Source organism: Lynx rufus, unplaced genomic scaffold (genome assembly GCF_022079265.1).
Source record: "Lynx rufus isolate CCGP_SWC_20201006 ecotype Redwood Valley unplaced genomic scaffold, mLynRuf1.p SCAF_4, whole genome shotgun sequence".
Taxonomy (NCBI): domain Eukaryota; kingdom Metazoa; phylum Chordata; class Mammalia; order Carnivora; family Felidae; genus Lynx; species Lynx rufus.
Window position 1 is genome coordinate 44889869 of NW_025814856.1, and position 20044 is coordinate 44909912.

A 20044-nucleotide genomic window follows, 5' to 3' on the forward strand; every position below is an offset into this window, starting at 1 on the left:
CTACAATGCCCTGCACACAGTAACAGTAATCATGACGGGTGGAAGTTCCTATCTGCTTAACATGGAATCCTGTAAAGTATCTCCACCTTTTGTTGTCTTTCAGTGCCAGAACTTATTGATGGGAAGACATTCACAGCGGCTGTCGTGGGTTTGAACCCTTGGGTCGAGTATGAATTCCGCACTGTTGCGGCCAATGTGATTGGGATCGGGGAACCCAGCCGGCCCTCAGAGAAGCGGAGGACAGAAGAGGCTCGTGAGTAGTGTCCAGGACACGGAGAGTCTGTGCCAGTGGCTATTATTCCTTAGGAAAAGGCTTTGAATTCTTCCTGCTCTTCAGCCCTAATGAGGCTCTGTGTTAGCACCCCCTTCCCTTGAGTGTTCATAATGATCAGAAACCAGACCCGAAGATGCTCAGTTTATTGAGTTCAAGAGTTAAGTTCTCACTCATTCCTGGGTCTCCTTGTACAGGGAGAGACACTCTGTGCTTAGTTCTTCCAAACACCACCTCTTCCTTCAATGGTTCGTTTGTCACCAAGATTCTCCAGGATTTACTTTTTTAAGGCACACCCCACATTTCAAATGAATTCAACACACAGAAATCACTCGTTGCAAGGAATAAGTTCTTCAGAAATATTTAGTAAGATTTTTTCTTAGAGTATAAACCATTCCCAGAAGCTAAGATTCAGAACATCCTGCTCACTCATACGAGGCCAGTATGTATGTGTAGTATGACCCTCTGTAAGCACAGCTTAGAATGAGCACAGGGAGGGAATAACATGAATTCATCTGCATTGGTTGTACATTTCCTTCTCTCATGTAATGTGGGAGGCCTAGGTGTGGGTCTTTGTAGAGTCCCCAGCTGTGATAACGCCAAATGTTTGTTGAAAGAATAATAGCAAGGTCCTTAAGCAGATGGGAAGTCTGACCCTACTCTTGCACAAAACTCCATCTAGACCTATTTCATTGGCTTTAACCAAGGGAACACACCCAGACACCAATGGGGTCTTTTGTTTCCCTGATGATAATGTAGCTAATCCCCATGCTTTCTTCACCCCCACCCCTCCAAAACTGTAATTTAATTAATTCCTCTCAGCAATCCTGGGGAGGAAGCTAGCCTAATTTCCCCTCTTTTACAGAGAAAACTGGGGATCAAAGAGGTTAAGCACAGTGAGCCAGGGGTCAACCTATGTCCACCACTTCCTTCAGCACCCAGCTCAAAACTCACCTCCCTCCGAGAAGCCATTAGCCCATCCCTACTCTGAGCAGCCTGCTACTTCAGAACGCCACTGCACTTCTCCATTCTCTCTGCACCGTGTTGTTCTTTATTGTCACCATTCCTCTGTATGTTCTGCATGTGCGCTCTACCTCAACTAGATTGTAAGCTCTGCACGGGCAGAGTGTGTATTGTCTGTCTTTTGTGTATCACCACATGGTTAATAAATGCCTATCCAAGCACTAGAACCAGAACCTCTGTCCTTTCCTCCTACCACTGAAGCTTGGCCTCTAGGGACAGAGCTGAACAATTGGTCAGACATGTCACATAACATGCATATCTTGTTGAATGGGAAACAGGTAACTAATGGCAATTTCCATGGTACGTTTCACTTCTTTAAGCTGATGCTTTGGGCCACTTGACCACACTGTTTCTGATCTCAAAAGACAAAGATATATGTTTATCAGAGTATTTGCTTAAAGTGAGTCACTTCTGTCAGGCAACCTTCTTTCCTCTCATTTGCTTTTAACACCAGATATGACTTGTTTTTTTGTCTCCTGCACAGTCCCCGAAGTCACCCCAGCTAACGTCAGTGGTGGCGGAGGCAGCAAATCTGAACTGGTTATAACCTGGGAGGTAAATGAATCATGGAACAAAAGGAGTATACATTAGCCTAGGCTATTTTTTTTTCTCTATGTTAAACAAATAGAAGAAATTTTCTCTTCTCTTGTTAAGAGCTGAAATTTACTTGAGTGCAAACACCCCCTCTCACGTAGCTAATTGCCAGCAAGAAAAGGTGGCGCTTGCCCATCAATTGTTGAGTTAAGTTTTAATTTGATTTAACACAGAAAAAACAATCATGAAATGGAAGACCACATAAGAAAAAAAAAATGTGTGTGTGTGTGTGTGTGTGTGTGTGTGTGTATACACACACACACACACACACACACACACATATATATATATATATAATATATATATATATATATATATATATATATATATATATATATGAAAGCTGGTTCAAAGAAAACCAGTTTTCCTTTCTTCCTGAACTGATGCATGGCCAATTGATATAAAATGTCTGCCAGCAATAGATTCAGTGTACCAGCACAATTTCCTGGCAATTGGCTTTGCTTCTGGAGTCCTCTTTTATAAGGTGGTTTTTAAACAACTTGGAGGTAGGTTAGTCACCAATTTATTAAAAATTGATTTTGAGAAATGAGATTGGAGTTTTAGAAAGGGTTCTTAACGTTTTTGGAAGATTCTAGACGTTACCCCCAAAGTTAAAGATCTTGCATTTAACCAAAGCCCCAGCAGTGAAAGAAATTACCCCCTCCAGCCTCACTCCTCATTTCTGAGGGGGAATAGCTTTCTTGAGCCAAGACGATCTTCTTCAACGAAGTCTTTTGCCTGTTTGGCCCTGGAGGAAGATTCTTATTGGATGGTATATGTTGGAATGTCGGTTTCTAGATCAACTGTCCAGTGACTTTCATTTGCAAGAACTTCAGAGCTGGGTCTCCCCCATCAAGAAGCCAGGCTCTCCACTGCAAATTCTCACTGGGTTTTTTGTTTGCTTATTTGTTTGTTTGTCTGTTTAACCTACTTCGATACCTCATCCATACTGATGGCAAGCCCCAAGCCTAATACTCTTGACAAAACCCAAAGTAAGATAGGTGGGGAAGAATGTATGTATAAGATTGTGGGAGGTAGGGTAAAATAAAACAATTGTAGCATTTGAATCGAACTGCTGTGATTTCTGAAGGCTGCCTCCCTTCTTTCCCAGACAGTCCCTGAGGAATTACAGAATGGTAGAGGCTTTGGCTATGTGGTGGCCTTCCGGCCCTATGGCAAAATGATCTGGATGCTGACAGTGCTGGCATCAGCCGATGCCTCCAGATACGTGTTCAGGAATGAGAGTGTGCGCCCCTTCTCTCCCTTTGAGGTTAAAGTGGGCGTCTTCAACAATAAGGGAGAAGGCCCCTTCAGTCCCACCACAGTGGTATATTCTGCAGAAGAAGGTATGGCTTATGCTGCCTATATATTTGTTATTTGTTCAGTTCTGAGATGCTGCTGATTTTAGGACTGAAGTGTTGACAGTCTCTCCTGAATCTTAGTCAAGTCATTTGGCTTCCCTTTGTTCTTTTGCTCTTATTTTCATAATCCAGTGACTAGGACTCTCACCTATGACAAATGCTGATTAAGAAGGATGTGTATTATGGGTGGCCTGGGTGGTTCAGTTGGTTAAGCATCTTACTCTTGATTTTGACTCAGGTCATGATTTCATGGTTCATGAGTTTGAGCCCTGCATCGGGCTCCATGCTGACAGTGTGGAGTCTGCTTGGGATTCTCTGTCTCCCTCTCTCTCTGCCTTTCCACTGTTCGTTCTCTATCTCTCTCTCAAAATAAATAACATTTAAAAAAAGAGATGTTTAAAGAAGGGTGTGTATTAAAGGATTTGCTAGCTATGAAAACTTGGTGCTTGAACTTAAGGAATCCTGGGTTGCTTCCCTTCCGGCTACCCCCAAATTTAGAAATCAAAGACTTTGTCTTTACCATTTCTGTCACAACTACCTTCTAGCTGTTAATCATAGCTCTTCTATAAAATGAGTGTTAGTGTCCTCATCACTAAAGGCTGTAATATAACTATGGATTATTTGCTCCTTGGAATTTTACTTAAAGTTTTTTAACTTTTTTTTTTTTTTTTTTTTGAGAGACAGAGACAGAGCATGAGCAGGGGAGGGGCAGAGAGAGATGGAGAATCCAAAGCAGATTCCAGGCTCTGAGCTGTCAGCACAGAGCCCGACACCGGTCTTGAACTCCCTAACCATGAGATCATGACCTGAGCTGAAGTCAGCACTTAACTGACTGAGCCAACCAGGCACCTCAATTTGCTCCTTATAATGCCAGTATCTAGAAGCTGTTCTGATGCAGTTGATAAAGTAATCACTTTTTCCACACTCATCTGCAGAACCCACCAAACCACCAGCCAGCATCTTTGCCAGAAGTCTGTCTGCAACAGACATTGAAGTTTTCTGGGCCTCCCCCATGGAGAAGAATAGAGGACGGATACAAGGCTATGAGGTAAGCAAGAGATATGTGCTTTGGGTCTGGGAAAGATGCACCCCTCAGTGAGAACTTCAACATACACTCTATTGGGAAAAAGACTCAGATTCCCATTTAGAGGTATTTGTTAAGGCTTCTAGCAGATACTTACTGAACCACTGACATTCTACGCTGAAAGCACCATTTTCCTGCTATACTCCAGAAATCTTTTTCAAAATAGATGCAGATCTAAGAATTTATAAGAAGAATGGAGAAATGAGTTTTGACTTTTGATACACCCAGTATCCACTTGGACTCGAAACAAATATGGGGGAAAGGTGAGAAATAGCCAACAATGGTTGTGCCCACTTTCTATCTCACTATGAAGCTGAGAACGGAAAGAGAGCCCTTCATACTGCCCATGAGTGCTCGGGGCATACAAAGCTCTTGGCTCTGAAAGCTCTGCTTATGAGTTGGTAGGAAAACATCAACTCCATCATCAGAATCTGCATTTTAAAGATCAGATGAGGCACCTGGGTGTCTCATTGGTTTAAGCATCCTACTTCAGCTCAGGTCATGATCTCACGGTTCACAAGTTTGAGCTCCACATCTGTCTCTGTACTAACAGCTCAGAACCTGGAGCCTGCTTTGGATTCTGTGTCTTCCTCTCTCTCTGCTTGTCCCCTGCTCGTGCTCTGTCTCTCTCTCTCAAAAATAAATACACCTTTAAAAAATTTAAAGAAAAAATAAAAAGCTGCTACCATTGGAAATATCTCTAATAGGTATGATTCCCACAGTCTTCCTTTTTATTTTCTCAGGTTAAATACTGGAGACATGATGACAAGGAAGAAAATGCTAGAAAAATACGAACAATTGGAAATCAGACATCAACAAAAATCACCAATTTAAAAGGCAGCGCGCTGTATCATTTAGCTGTCAAGGCATATAATACTGCAGGGACAGGCCCGTCCAGCGCAACGGTCAATGTGACAACCAGAAAGCCACGTAAGAACATTCTTGTTCAGAAATATTTTAGGGATTTCATCAGACATATCCCAAGTTCATTCCCCATCCCCACCTCCCAGTGATCATTTGCATACTAATTGGTATCATTATGTGTATTCAAATTTACCTTAGCATTTTAACTGAACCTTTCCGAATACCATGCAAAATTCATTGCTCCAGAGGACAGAAAGATAAATGTTTTTCTCTTCATTGGGAAGGGCTACTTCTTTTAGATATAAATGTTAGGCGACCAAGTGAATCTTTTTCCATTTGCAATGCTGTATCTCGTCAGATTTTAGTGACCTTGAAGACACATATTAGTGCAATAGCCCATTAAATTGCCTCCACTCTTGAATTCTAGTAAGGAGATATTCCTCAGAATCCATTGAGACTTAATAATCTGTGACTTCGTATATCTTAATTTTTTTATAGCACCAAGTCAACCCCCCGGAAACATCATATGGAATTCATCGGACTCCAAAATTATCCTGAATTGGGATCAAGTGAAGGCCCTAGATAATGAGTCGGAAGTAAAAGGATACAAAGTGGGTAATTTCTTTTTTGCAGAGGCTCCTAATCCTGCTGTTAGTGAGAACAGTCTCTTCACACAAAGTCACATGAACTATGTTCTCACTTTCCCTGATGATGCCTCACAGCCTCTCTAGGAATCTCTGTCCCCAGAGTGGTTTGCTCTGAGTTTTATAAATGGTCCGTGGCCACAGGCCAGAGTTAGAGATTGCCTAATCTGATTCTTTGGACTCAGGCAGAGTCTTTCAGAAATGGTTGAAGAACCTATGGGTGTGTCTTCAAAAACTCAGGAAAAACCGCATCTGTAACATTTCTCCTGTCAGCTTTGTTTTGTTCTTGTCCTGGTTGTCCTTTTTTTTTTTTTTTTTTTTTTTTTTTTTTATCAACAGTATTATGAATGGTTAATCATTTTTGTTCCTGTTCCTATAATTAGGGAGATTTATAGAGAGAAAAAGAAACCAGGGAGTTTTTAGACAATTCATTTGCCTGCTTCCATAGTATTAGTCTGACTTTATTTAGCTAGAAAAGAAAGAGTGTTTAGCCTTGGTGCCATAATTGACAGGAATTATTACTGTCTTGTTTTGTGTTACTTTTAAGCAATGTGTGGGGCAATGCAATGCAGGCCAGACAAAACTGGCGTGCAAGCTGTGGCGTGTGGCATTTTTGCAGGAAGTGTTGAGAGTAGCATAGAGGCAGTGCTGTCAGGAGCTCATGAAAGCACATGGGCCTGTTGGAAAGTAGTTGGTCAAAGCACAGCTGGAATTAGGAGTGGATGTAGTTGGTGGTAGAACCTTGCGTAACATGAGTAGAGAAGAATTCAGGAAAATGCTCCCTGTCACGACTTCCTTTTCTTTCCTTCACGTGGCACAGTGATTTGTATTCTGCCAACAGAGCAACATTGCCTAGAAACTCATCTGCAGAACTTTTCCTGTGTCCTTTTATAAGAGCAAACTCTTCTGGAAGGGTCTTCTAGCATAAATTAGGAGGCCCACATTTTGGTCCTCTATTAACTCTGTGACTCTAAATCACTTAACGTCTTAGGGCTGCATTTTCTCTTTTATTAAAGGAGAAATTTCCTAGTATCTTCATTTTTCTCTGAACTTTTACTCTAGACATTTCAGTTGGGCCATGAAAAAGGAAAGAAGATAGGCAGCTCTCTGGGAAGGAGTGTTCCAAGCACAATGAACAAGATGTGCAAAGGTCCTGAGGTGGGCACATGCCAACGTGATGCGATAGGAAATATTGGAGACTGTGATGAATTAGAGATTTTCTCATTGTCCAGAAGAGGCAGTGGATTCTGGGCTCTAGCCTATTATTACCAAACAGTGTGGCAATATCTTCTAATTTTTTAGTAGAACCCAAAATTGTTTCATGTATAATTTGGGGGGGGTGGTAAATGTTGACATGTAACTCAAAATGAAATAAAATAGTAAGATGAAATAAACACTGTAAGAGCGAAAACACTTAACATATGCAGGTCAAATGTGACCCACGGACTGTCAGTTTTCTACTAATGAACCCCCTTGTTTTGCATTCATGAAGACAGAGACCAGAGTGGGGAAGCAATTTTCCCACACAGATGGTGGCCAAACTAGACTGAGTTAAGCATTTAGGCTATTGACCCAGACCACCTACATTTGAGTGCTAAATCTACCACTTACTGTTCATGGTACCCTGGGAAAATTGCATAATATCTTCAGGTCTCAGTGTCCTCATTTTTGAAATCAGAGTAATAACAATGCCTATCTCAAGAGGTAACCGTGTTACTACTTACAACATACAGTGTTCTCTGGCCTCATTGAAGATGTCAGACAGATCCCTCCAAAGCCACAGTGAAGTTGCCCAGGGCCAGGTGTCACATAACATGGTAGAAGGTGGTGACAGATCTCTCGTTGCTTATGAGGACATCTCCAGGCTCCAAGTATATGTCTGTATCAGTGAGGTGGGGAGAGGTTCTCTGCCAGATTCTATAGATTATGTTTTGAATCAAAGCATAAGCCAAAATAGCACAGTTAGGTGCTCTGATACCAATCACCGCCTCATCTTTCTCTCTGCTACAGTGGTCTCGAAAACCAGACCACTTGTGTGTGGTTGTAGCCAAAGAGTGGAAACAGCCATCCAACATAAAAACACCTAAATGTCGTTTGTTGTAGTATACAGGGAAACGGTTTGGGACGTCCAGTGAAGAACAAGGAACAGAGAAAATGCACTTTGAGGGATAGGGGAAGGATGTAGCTGAGAGTCGTATTGTTAGTCTTGATTATGGGAGCATCTCAGTGATTTAAAAATATCCATGGACCACAGCTGCAAGAACACAGGCACAGAACTGTGCACTAAGGCCATCCCTGAAGGGTCACGGAAGTCCAGGTCACAAGGCACACCTTTGGGAGGCGGTAATTTCACTTTCTTTTTGAGTACTGATGGTCTGGACACTTCATATATTGATCTACATTTAATAAGAAAATCAGAGATCCATTGGTTCCAGTTCAGTGGCTCCTACTGATTCTTGGGGGAAAACTCATCATCTTTGATAAATTAGGACACATCTCCACTTTGATGTTTCACCCAGACATTGAGAAATAGACTATAACTGAAATAATGTCAGGTTGTCTAATGTGATAAGAACAAAGTTTAAATTACTCTTACTTTTCACGTAAAAGAAGAACATAGAGTGTTGAAGCACAAAGTAAGCATTCAATAATGTTTGCTACTGTTATCATTACTCCCATGAATCCACTCTTTCTGCTTTTCTTCTGCCCTGGGTTATATGAAATGCAAGCACAGCCTTCAAGTCAATCAGCCGAACCAAGTGTTTGGTGTAAATAAAGGTTTTACAGGCTCTTATTTAGGTTCCAATGCAGTCTCTAATATTACAAGACTGATAAGCAGTGCTGATAGCAAGGCTGCTTTTTCCTGGAAGTGTTTCTTTTGGATTTATATTTGAAACCGGTTGAAGTCTCTGTGCTCTGGCAAGGACCAGAGGTAAATCAAAGAAGCAATTTATTCCTCAAAGCCAGATGTGCCCTTGCATCCCATCAGCCAGCCCGTGTTCCTGAAGGGCCGTGATGAGACGCTTTGACACTCCTGAATGTGCCTGAGGATTTATTTGAGCCTGATCATTAGCGAGGGGATGCTGAGTTTGATACAACTGATGTTCCGGAGAAGGAAGGGGACACTTATGAATCTTTCCACCTTAAGGAAATTGTGTTTTCCACCATGTATTAGAGAGATATAAATTAAGGTGATGAAATGCCAGGGAACAAATGGGATCTATACCATTTTAAGCGAATTTCATGAATTTTACTTGTGTTTGCTTTTTATTGCAGTAGTAGAGTGGCCTTATGTCCCTAACTTCAGCAGGTCAGAATTTTGAAATGTGAGCAAATGTTATGGTTCTCAAAGTGTGGTTCCTGAACCAGAGGCAGTGGCATTATTTGGGAAAATGCAGATTTTCAAGTCCAACGTCGGACCTACTAAATCATAAACTCTGGGGTGGGGTCTAGTGACCTGGGTTTTAACAAGCCCTCTAGGCAATTCTGATGCACCCTCAGGCTTGAGGACCCCTGAGCAAATGCAAGATTTACAGCCACATTAACATCACATCAAACTCGTTTTAAGTACCGCAGCCTGGCCCCTACCTCTGTAGCATTACCTCTGGAGTGGAGCCATAGCAGGTTTCCTGGGCCTCCTCACTTCTGCCAATTTGAGCTGGATAACTCTCAGCGTGGGGACTGTCCTCTGCATTCATTGCAGGCTGTTTTGCAGCATCCCTGGGCTCCACCCAATAAACAGTAGCACCTGTTGTGACAACCACAAATGTTTGCAGACATCACCAAATGCCCCCTGGGGGAGAGGAGCAAAATTTTTCCTTCAACCCTCCCACCCTGTTGAGAACCCCTGAGCGTCAGTATTTCTCATGTTCCCCAAGTGTTTCTACCACACAGCCAAGACTGAGGACCACTGATCTCACCCAACCCTATGTTTCTTAACTACCAGCAGAAACTGAAGGTACTGGATTGTAGTGATTTAAGAGTACGGGTTAGGAATTCTCACTAGCTCTGTGACATCTTCCAGCCTCAGGCTCCTCAGCTTTGGCAAGGACTAATAATGCCTGTCTTGTCAGACTGCTGTGACAGTTAAACATGGTGATGTCAATAAGGGACCTAGGTCACAATAAACATCAGAAAGTATTTATGGGATAGTTATCAGCACAGTCTTTATATCCAAAACAGTAGATGCACTTGTCCAGGCTTTTAGATTTTGTTTCTGATCATAGCTGATGGCAGTCAGAGTAGGAAATACCAGGCAGGCAGGTGGATGTGTTTTCGGGAGACCTCGTTGGGTACCTTGTCAAATGAGCCACCAACCCAGACCCAGACCCAGGGGAGGCCAAGAAGGGAACCATGCATGAATAGGACCGGTGAAGCTATAGACACTTCTGGAGTGACAGTGACTGCCACATAATACCCTGTTTTCCACATAGCTCAAAAAGGGGTCTCAGTGCAAGGAAAAGGGGGTTCCCGCCCTTGCCTTTTGGAAATCTCTCCCTGTGTTGAAATGTGCTTTCTCCAAAGGATTCATGGTGATAATAACGTATGATGCCTTCCTTGTGCTTCTCACCTTTGCCACGTGTTTTTTATCTCTTGTTCCCTTTAAGCCTTCATAAATACTATGTCTTACATGCTTCATTTGAGCCAAGTCCTTCACTTACAGTCAGTCCTTTTGCAACCTTGAAAACACCCCAGAAAGGTGGGTGTCATTGTTTCCGTTTTACAGATGAGGAAAATGAAGCCCAGAGAGGTAGTGAGGACTTTGGTCCTCTTTCTAGTGGCCAAGTTGATTCCGACGCCAGAGCCCCTCATGTATAACTGAGCTCTGTACATCCTCCAAGAGGTATTCATCTTCCAGGTGTATTATCTGAGCCTTCCAGAGGTTATGTGAGGCCACATGGCGTGGTGGGTGACTCATGCTAACCCCATCCCCATGCTGCAGTGTCCTGTAAACCCTTTCCTCATCATGAAATGGTGGCTGCAGACGTGTCCCTGGGTATAAATGAGCCTCCCAAGTGCGTGCGGGCAGTCTGACAACCTCCGTGTTCCCACATTTCGCTGGTGCCCAGAGGTGAGAACGAATGAATGCTCCATCTTTGGGGCTTTTGTGAGGACAGCAGGTGACACCTGTTCTTTCTGCATTGGCAGGTCTTGTACAGATGGAACAGACAAAGCAGCACATCTGTCATTGAGACAAATAAAACATCAGTGGAGCTCTCTTTGCCTTTTGATGAAGATTATATAATAGAAATTAAGCCATTCAGTGATGGAGGAGATGGCAGCCCCAGTGAACAAATTCGAATTCCAAAGATATCAAGTAAGAGTGTGTTTTTCCTCCCTTGCCCCTCCCTGCTGTAGCCCCTAAGCCTTGCGAATGAGTCCAGGCTCTGACAAAGTGAAGCCCACAAAGAAAGTCTTCTCCAAAAATGGGCAGTGCCGTCCCCTTCCATCAGACAAGTGATGTTCACTGATCACAGGCGGTTTCACACAAAAAGACGATGTGACCAGTTTTGACTGATTTTATCAGTTGCCAATCAAAAAATCAGATTAAAGCAGCCCCAAATCCATCACACAGGTTTTCCCTTGTGGACCTGTGTGGTGTGCATCTACAACAACAGCGAAATTGCAGCTTAGAAAGTTAAAAGCATGAGTCACTCAGGAGGAATAAACAAAGGGGTCTTTAAAGTGCTGTAGCAATTTGTCTTTAGCAGAACCATGTAACTCAATGTCTGTGGCTGAAAATCTTTTGAACTGGGCACTATTTTGAATGTGTGTATATAATGTGTACATAAACATGCATGTCCATGTATAGCGAAGATTATCTCTGTTGACAAAGATTGTTGAATAATATGTAAGAATGTTCTTTTTTGAGCAAATATATTCAATCCTGTTTTTTAAGCACTATGTTTGCAGATATCTCAGCAGCATATTATTTTTTATTGTTGTATGATTTCATTTATTAAAAAAAAATAGAAAAGGCAAATCCATAGACACAGAAGTCAGATTAGTGACTGGTAGAGGCTGACCAGTGGTGTGAATTGCAGCTTAATGGGTACTGGGTTTCCAGTTGGGGTGATGAAAAAGTCCTTGACCTAGATAGTGGTGCTGGTTGAAAAACATTGGGGTATACTTCATGCCCCTGACTCGTTCACTGTAAAATAGTTACAGCTGTGGGGCGCCTGGGTGGCGCAGTCGGTTAAGCGTCCAACTTCAGCCAGGTCACGATCTCGCGGTCCGTGAGTTCCAGCCCCGCGTCAGGCTCTGGGCTGATGGCTCAGAGCCTGGAGCCTGTTTCCGATTCTGTGTCTCCCTCTCTCTCTGCCCCTCCCCAATTCATGCTCTGTCTCTCTCTGTCCCAAAAATAAATAAAAACGTTGAAAAAAAATTTTTTAAATAAAAAAAAATAGTTACAGCTGTAACTTTTATAACACATATGTTTTACCACAATAAAAAAATTGCAGTTAGAAGTCTTAGTGTAGATTTTCATTGGCTTTTGGATTTAACTGCCTGGAGATAAGGGGTTCATTGTAGGCTGGGAATATAAATTTTCAAGCCATCAGTGGCAACATAATATTTTAAATCATGGACAAAATTCTCAACATAGCGTCCTGAGTTTCAGCCCCTCTGCTAGGTATCCATCACATTATTTTTCAGATGAGGAAAGGGTCTAGTGTGTGTTGCTGATAGCAACTTATAGGAAGGCACTCACTAAGCAATTTTCACTGCATCTATAAAATTTGGATGCTTCCCATCAGAAAAGAAAATGTTCATTGGTCATTTAGCCCTTCTCCTGAATAAGCATTTGCTAACATGGACAAATACCAGACTTCATAGGGACCCTGAAGCTGTTTCAAGCTATGCTCCCAACTCAGGATGATTTGCCAATTTCCAGATAAAGTTTATGTTTACTGCACCCTTTTTTCAGGTGGACACTAAAGGCATTTATCTTAAAAAAAACAAAAACAAAAAACCTGGGGAGAATTGGATTCTATATCTCACTAAAGCAAGGGCTCTAAATTCTGTTGAAAGGAACCAAATTTGTGGAACCTGAGATGTGGAAGTAATCACCAGGCCACAAAAACCTGAGATTGGGGTTTGTCTGGGGGTCAGTTCATCTCACTTTGTTAAAATCTCACTTCATACTTTCTTATCATTATAAGGATTGTCATTGTTGTTCTGTTGTTGTTGTTTAGACCAGTGATTCTTGGTTTAATTCATTACAAAAACGTATCTTAAGCAATTATATTGATATAATTGATATTAGATAATAAGGATGTGACTGTGGAAAAAAAAAACAACAAGTTCTCTTCCTCAAAAGATTGTCCATTTTGTTGGTCAAAGACCTTACAATTTTGGAGGAGCCTCAAACAACAGCTGGTAGCCTGTTAACTATGAAAACTGGAAGACCTGTAAGAAAAGGTGTTATGTGAAAGGATTGAGATTATTCTGGGGGAAAAAGGGGGTATATTTAGACAGATGTGGATTTGAATCCCAATTCAGCTATTTACTAACTCACTGCTCTTAGACAAGTTTTCTTACTTCTCTGGATCCTAATTTCCTCATCTGTGAAAGAGTGTCACAATACCAGATTGCTTAAGGTTTTTGTAGGAATTAAGTGTCACAGTGCCCTGTGCCCAGCACAAAGGTAGAATTCAAAAGGGAGTAGCAACTTCTATTTTGCTGCATCACTGATATAATAGTTATTAGCAATGGTATTAGTAATATTGAAGTTTCTTCTTACGTTAGATGTGGACATCCTCATGAAATGCTTTCACAGAGGTCCAGAGATGTCCCATAAGGTGCTCTTAGGTTCCTAGGTAGGTAGTCATAGAACTGACGTTAAAAAGTCATTAAGAGGGGCACCTGGGTGTCTCAGTCGGTTAAGCATCCTACTCTTGGTTTCTGCTCTGGTCATGATCTCACACTTCATGAGTTCAAGCCCTACATCGGGTTCTGTGCTGACAGCACAGAGCCTGCTTGGGATTCTCTCTCTCTCCCTCTCTCTCTCTCTCTCCCTCCCTCCCTCCCTCCTTGTCTCTCTGCCCTTCCCGTACTCTCTCTCCTTCCCACTCTCTCTCAAAATAAATAAACTTAAAAAAAAATAAAATAAAATAAAATAAAGAATAAAAAGTCACTAGGAAATTGTTATTTCTGGTAGAATCTAGCCATTTCTACTGTTTCGAAGAGTGCTGTGGCCTTGCTTTCCATTGTATCCCGGGCAAGGCGATACTGAATGAAATTATTCTGTCTTTCCAGATGCCTATGCAAGAGGAGCCGGGCCTTCTACTTCGAATGCATGCACACTGTCAGCCATCAGTACGATCGTGATTTCCCTCACAGCTAGGTCCAGTTTATGACAAAAGTTATCTAAAGGACTTGCTATTTATAATATAAGCAACATTTAGCTAGTTGTTTTGAAGACACCCAGTACTAAGTAATATTGTTGTTCAAGTACATCTTATTACTGGAAAAAAAAATGTTTTTTGCTTCTTTAGGAATGGCATTATACAGTACTTCCTCAAAGCAAACCTAGCTTTGTCTGAAGTTTCTTTGGAAACTCTGCAATGCACTGAAGACATCTGTAATATGATGTTACCAAAGCAGTTTACATATGTCCTTATATGCATATTTTTTATTATATATTTAGTGTTTTATAGAATTTTTTAAAGTTAACATGAAATGTAGATATTAATTTTTTCCTCTGCTGTAAAATGCTATGGGCAACACAATCATACAATTATTATTTGAAAATATTTCCTTTAAAGAAAAAGTTTGAAACTCATATTGATAAATAAATTATAAACTGTACAGTTTTACAAGGATTCAGTGGCAGAACAGCTGAAGATTTGGTCTGGAACTTAAGGCTGCGATGTGTAAATGACTCTTTGGATAGTTAACGCATTGAATCAAGTCCTTTTTGACATGTACAATATGTTTTCCCACCCTCTTGTGAATTTTGTTGTTCAACACAACTTGAGATGGTTTCAGGAATGGTTGTGAACTAGAAACCTAAACTAACTGCCCAAGAGGTACCTTGTGCAATATTCCCATCCCTGAATTTAGCATTGTACAGTAAGACTTTCTTTTCACTCAGCTAAGTTAGCATTGTGTCTGTAGTAGCATTATCTTAGGCATTAAATTTGAAGTTACCTATCCAGTAGTAACATAGACCAAAAGTTACTATAGTCAACCAACTCTTTCAAAGGATAAAAGATAATTTTACTATCTTTAACTGTATCTGTCTTGAATGTACATTTTTTAAAAAGGTAATTCTCTGTTGTTGGATTCATAATTTCTTTATATATGTGTATCTCTTTAATAATAGAGCCCTTCTTTTGAATCAAAATCATGTATGGAGTTTGGCACATTTCTCCTATTTCAGCAGATAGTTGCTGCAAAGAAATTTTTCACGACACTACAAAAGATCTTTAGTATAACTGTATGTTATCTTGATGATTATCCTGTTTTGCAGTAAGTAGCTTAGTTGCTTTATAAGCTTTACCTTCTAAGTCTTAAAATCACATATTGGAAAATTACAGTATAAAAAACCACCTATTCTTATGAAAAGAACTATTTGTTATAATGGGGGAGGTTTTGTAAGCAGCTGACACTTGTGGAACAGTGCATATAAAAGGCAATGAAATTTTCTATAAAAATTTTCACATGTGAACACTCTGCCACCTTTTATTCTTTCTCAGAGAGCTCAAATTTGCCTGTAATTTGTCATTTTTTGCTTACAAATAATATAAGTTAACTTTTCAACCTTCTAACTCTATTTATCCAACAAGGTCCTGTCCTAATCAGGATTCCACTTGTGTAAAAAATAGGGTGGTAACCAGAAAAAAAAAATTATTGTCAGTATTTCAAGCTGTGTTCCTTTCTTAGTTTGATATGGTTACTTCTATGTTAAAATAAAACAAAACTTAAAATCACACACACAAAAAAATCAACAAAACAATAAAATGAATGAAAAAAAATGATACCCCAGGTAGTTCCCGACCCCAGTGTAAATGATATTTACCAGTGATCTAGCATATGTAATCTTTTTTTAAAGGTATTGTTAATAAATATTCTGTCATTTGTAAAGATACTTGTCTTTTGGGAGCATTTTTCCTGCCTGCCTGTCAGGGAATTTGTTAGCTCACCCTTGTGCTAGTCATAATTTGACATGACAGAGGGACTCCAAAGTCTCTGGCCATGATCCAAAGCTAGGTGACTCAGAGTATCCCTTTGGAATTGACAACCCCGAAGACACCATTTCAAATCCTCTTTGCAAGCAGAGAGGGTCAGAATCCACAAATAAATGTCCTGAAGATCAAACTTGAATATTTCCTCTTGATTACCTAAGTCTTTTGCATATTTAACCTATGGATATCTGTTGTTTTAAGCTTTCCTCAACCCCATAGCCAAAAGGATAAAATCTAAACTTGATCGTTTAAGGCCCTTAATCTAATAACAACTTAACTTTGTACCCAGCTACACTGAGCCCTCACTGGCCCCTGAACACTGCTTGCTTTTGGTCTCACCTCTGTGCCTTTTGATGTATGGCTGACCCCTCCTGACATGCCCTCCCCACCCTTATTTCTCACCCAATTCCTGACTGTCCTAGGGTAGCTCCAGCCCCAGGCGTCTGCGAAGTCTTCCCATACCTCAGCCCTTTAGGATGTCCTTCCTCTGGGTTAGCTACAATCCCTGTCAATACCACTCATTTAGTAATTAATCAGGTACTACTTTTGGAAATCTCTTGTACTGTTATCTTGCATTTTAAGTTAACTCCTGTATTGTTACTTAATTTTCCTTGTACTTATGCCTTGTCTTCCCAGCTAGATTGTAAGCTCCTTGAGGGCAGGGACTTTGGTCTTATCTTCCATGTACTCTCCATAGTGCCTAGCACAGTGCCTTGCAATAAATAATCATTGATTAATTGAAGGGGTCTTTGAAGTAGCATTTTGCATCAGTTGCCCGCCTATGTACCCTAGTGACCCAAACAGAGAAGACCGTGTCACTATTTTTGTTAGGTGGTGAAAAGCATTAGAAGGCCTGGCCTCAAACTTTATGCTTTGAAAAAGTCCTGTTATCTCTCCGCTTCATCGTCTGGTAAATGAGGACCTGGATTAGCTGAGTCCACCTGAGCTGAAGGTATTTTAGAAAGTGCTTCATAGACACCTTCACCCACACGTGTCTGATTTCTTTGGCTTCTGTGTTTGTTGTTGCAGGTTGGGTTCACTGTTTGCAAGCAACAGAAAACCACTCTGGCTAAATTGAACAAACAAAAAGGAATGACACCGATTAGGTCACATGAGCCAAGAAAAGGCTGAATGACCAAGCCTTGATGACAATAAGAACCAGGCTATGCTAAGAACCAGACCACAGCAACTCTGAAAAGTCTATTCCAAGTGCTTTTTTGGGAATAAATTGGATTTGTTTATGAGTTTGATACTACTCTGTTCTATATGCAAATTCCTAGAAGAGTCTGATCTGTCCATTTTGTGTCCCATAGCCAAAGCACCTTGATCACACCAAACCTGCACTCATAGCAAAGTAATAGCTTACTAAAGAAAAATTGAGATGATGGTTCCACAAGATGGGATGATAGATACTGGGAAGATCTAAGCAACACACTTTCTCTGCTTAGCTATCCGAGGGGACTTCCCTGGACCCTAGTCCCAAATAATATTCTCTGATGGAGTGTATTACTACTTGAGACAGTGACTGTGAAGCAAGAGCACTAGAAGGGGCCTATTTGCTTTGGTTGCTTAACCTTTTCAAGTGCTTACTTTTACCCTACTCTTACCTTCTTTTTGTGTGTGCAATCTACCTGTGATTTAACTGTGTAAAAGAAAACTCTCTGGCCAGATAAGTGGGTTCTCTCAATGTTCCTGAATTTTTATAGAGCTCCCACACCCTATGTACAAAACAGCATCTTTGCATGGAGGCAGAAGACATGAATGATAAATTTCATTTCTCAGGTGAGCTCAGAATTCTTTCAGCCTGTGGGATGGGGGCTACTATAAGCTTTCTATCTGAAGATAGAATGACTGAGTTTTTCCTACCATCAGATTTTTGGTTATTTACATCCGAGAAGCAATGTTCAATCCTGATTAAACTTTTCCAGTTCTTTCTCACCACCCTGACCTTGTTGCAAAGTATGCTCAAAGAACATTGAATGTTGAGTGTTGAATTATAAAAAGTACATAAATAGTACATAATTACCTACGAAAATGTCATGTAATTTTTAAAGTAATTTAATGTAATGCAATCAACCACCAGGTGATTTTTGTGCACTGTATTGGATTATCCATGCCACTATTCTCTTCCATTAACCCAGATAATCAAGAATTGACTGTATTTTCCTGTTGTTACAACTAAAACAGTTCTCTATCCAACCACGGTGATTGGAGGAGCAAGCCTTTTCAAATCAAAGACTTACAGTCGATTTCTAGGCACACCCAAAATTACTCCATCACAAAATGAAAGACACTGGGCCTGACACAGGCAGCTTAATACAGTATATAAGAATACAGATTCTGGAGTCTGACCTCCTGGAATGCATTCTGACAATTGCTATTTATCATGCAGGATAAGGTTTGTAAAGTCCTAAATGCACAGCTCTCTAAACATTAGCAACTATTTTATAGATCAGTTATTGTTCATTTTCTCAAGTGACTAAGATAGTCATAAAAACCAGACAAAAAATATACAGGTTTCCCATACAGAAAATGTGTTGAGCTCAACATACATGTCCATTATCATCTTGTGTTTAAATATTTTCACATCTTGGGGCGCCTGGGTGGCTCAGTTGGTTAAGTGTCCAACTTGAGCTCAGGTCATGATCTCACGGTTTGTGAGTTCAAGCCCCGTATCGGGCTCTGTGCTGACAGCTCAGAGCCTGGAGCCTGCTTCGGATTCTGTGTGTGTGTGTGTCTCTCTCTCTGCCTCTCCCTCACTCATTCTGTCTCTATCTCTCATAAATAAATAAACTTAAAAAATTTTTTTCAGCATTTTCATGCCTTAAAAATATAAATATTTAAGTATTTAAATAATACAATTAATAAAATTAAGATATTTAATAATATTGATATTTATAAAACAAGTTCGGCAGTAGGGTCCTCACTGAGATGCCAGCTTTTCCACAAAGGCTTCCTCAGTTTCTCCATCTGGTATGGACCTCTTGTTTCTCTGACTTCCAGGGCGCATCATCAGTACCCTCATGTATCTATCATCCCATTAGCTGGTCATTAAATCACTTGCTTCTTCTTCCCATCAGACAGACCATTTTAGGATTAGAGTCTGGTTGTAATTCTTGAGTGGACTTCCCAAGCACCAGGCCCATATCCCACCATCTCTATCACTAACAAAGCTAGAGGGAGGAGAGTCTCTGACATCACTTCTGGTGATTTGCTCAGCCCCTGCCCTCCTGCCAGGGTGTGAAAGGAGGCCCCTTTCCCCCCTGTGCTAAATGAGCCGTGCAGATCAAACATTCCACTTCCACGACTCCAGTGTAGACTGCAGTACTCACCAGAGATCACAATTTAAACTCCTCTGTCCTTTATCACCAACAGTTATGGTCAATTGTAGATTAGTAGTGCTCTAGCAATATAGAACACACTGAGAGAAAGCTGGGGTTTTTTTTGTTTGTTTGTTTGTTTGTTTGTTTGTTTTTTAAGTCAACCGTATAATAGATCTGAGTGTCTGGAATCTTCAAGGCTGAGGTCACTTAATGTGTTAGTCCAGTAGCTGTAAATGGGTCTTTGGCTACATCTTTTTACCAATTGTTACGAACAGCACAAACTGTACCAGGAAATGTGTATGTCCTAGGATTTTAACTAACAAAGAATAATAGTTTAATTTGTTTTTATAGTTTTGGAAGTGCTCTTCACACTAAGAAGCGGGAGATGCCGGTTTTATTCCTTTTTCATTTATGAAATGGAGGTAAGGAGATGGTACTACCAGCCCAAAGTGACAGAGATGATTAGAAACTCAGGACTAGAATTTAGAACTGTTAATTCAGTTCATCTCGGCACCTAGAAATTAGCCTGTAGTGAGAGAATGAACGAGAGAGAGTTTAAGTTCAACTAGAAACCAGTCAGGACACTGAGTAGGCAAGAGGAACATGGTGAGGTCCAAGCCGGGCACATCCAAGGCTGAGACGTGGCAAGTGAACAAGTCGTGAATGATGAGCAGACTCAGGGCACAGCCATTT

At 40.8% G+C, this 20044-nt stretch overlaps 1 protein-coding gene across 1 annotated transcript in view; it reads left to right on the forward strand.

The window, feature by feature from the left end:
* Window positions 1-14198, forward strand: part of CNTN4 (contactin 4) — a 309731-nt gene extending 295533 nt beyond the window's left edge. The window contains exons 15-22 of the mRNA XM_047095199.1: window positions 104-253; window positions 1779-1849; window positions 3000-3234; window positions 4185-4297; window positions 5077-5263; window positions 5696-5808; window positions 10990-11158; window positions 14098-14198. Of these exons, the coding sequence (XP_046951155.1) occupies window positions 104-253; window positions 1779-1849; window positions 3000-3234; window positions 4185-4297; window positions 5077-5263; window positions 5696-5808; window positions 10990-11158; window positions 14098-14198 (1139 nt within the window). The remainder of the gene's footprint in view (window positions 1-103; window positions 254-1778; window positions 1850-2999; window positions 3235-4184; window positions 4298-5076; window positions 5264-5695; window positions 5809-10989; window positions 11159-14097) is intronic.
* Window positions 14199-20044: the final 5846 nt, after the last annotated feature.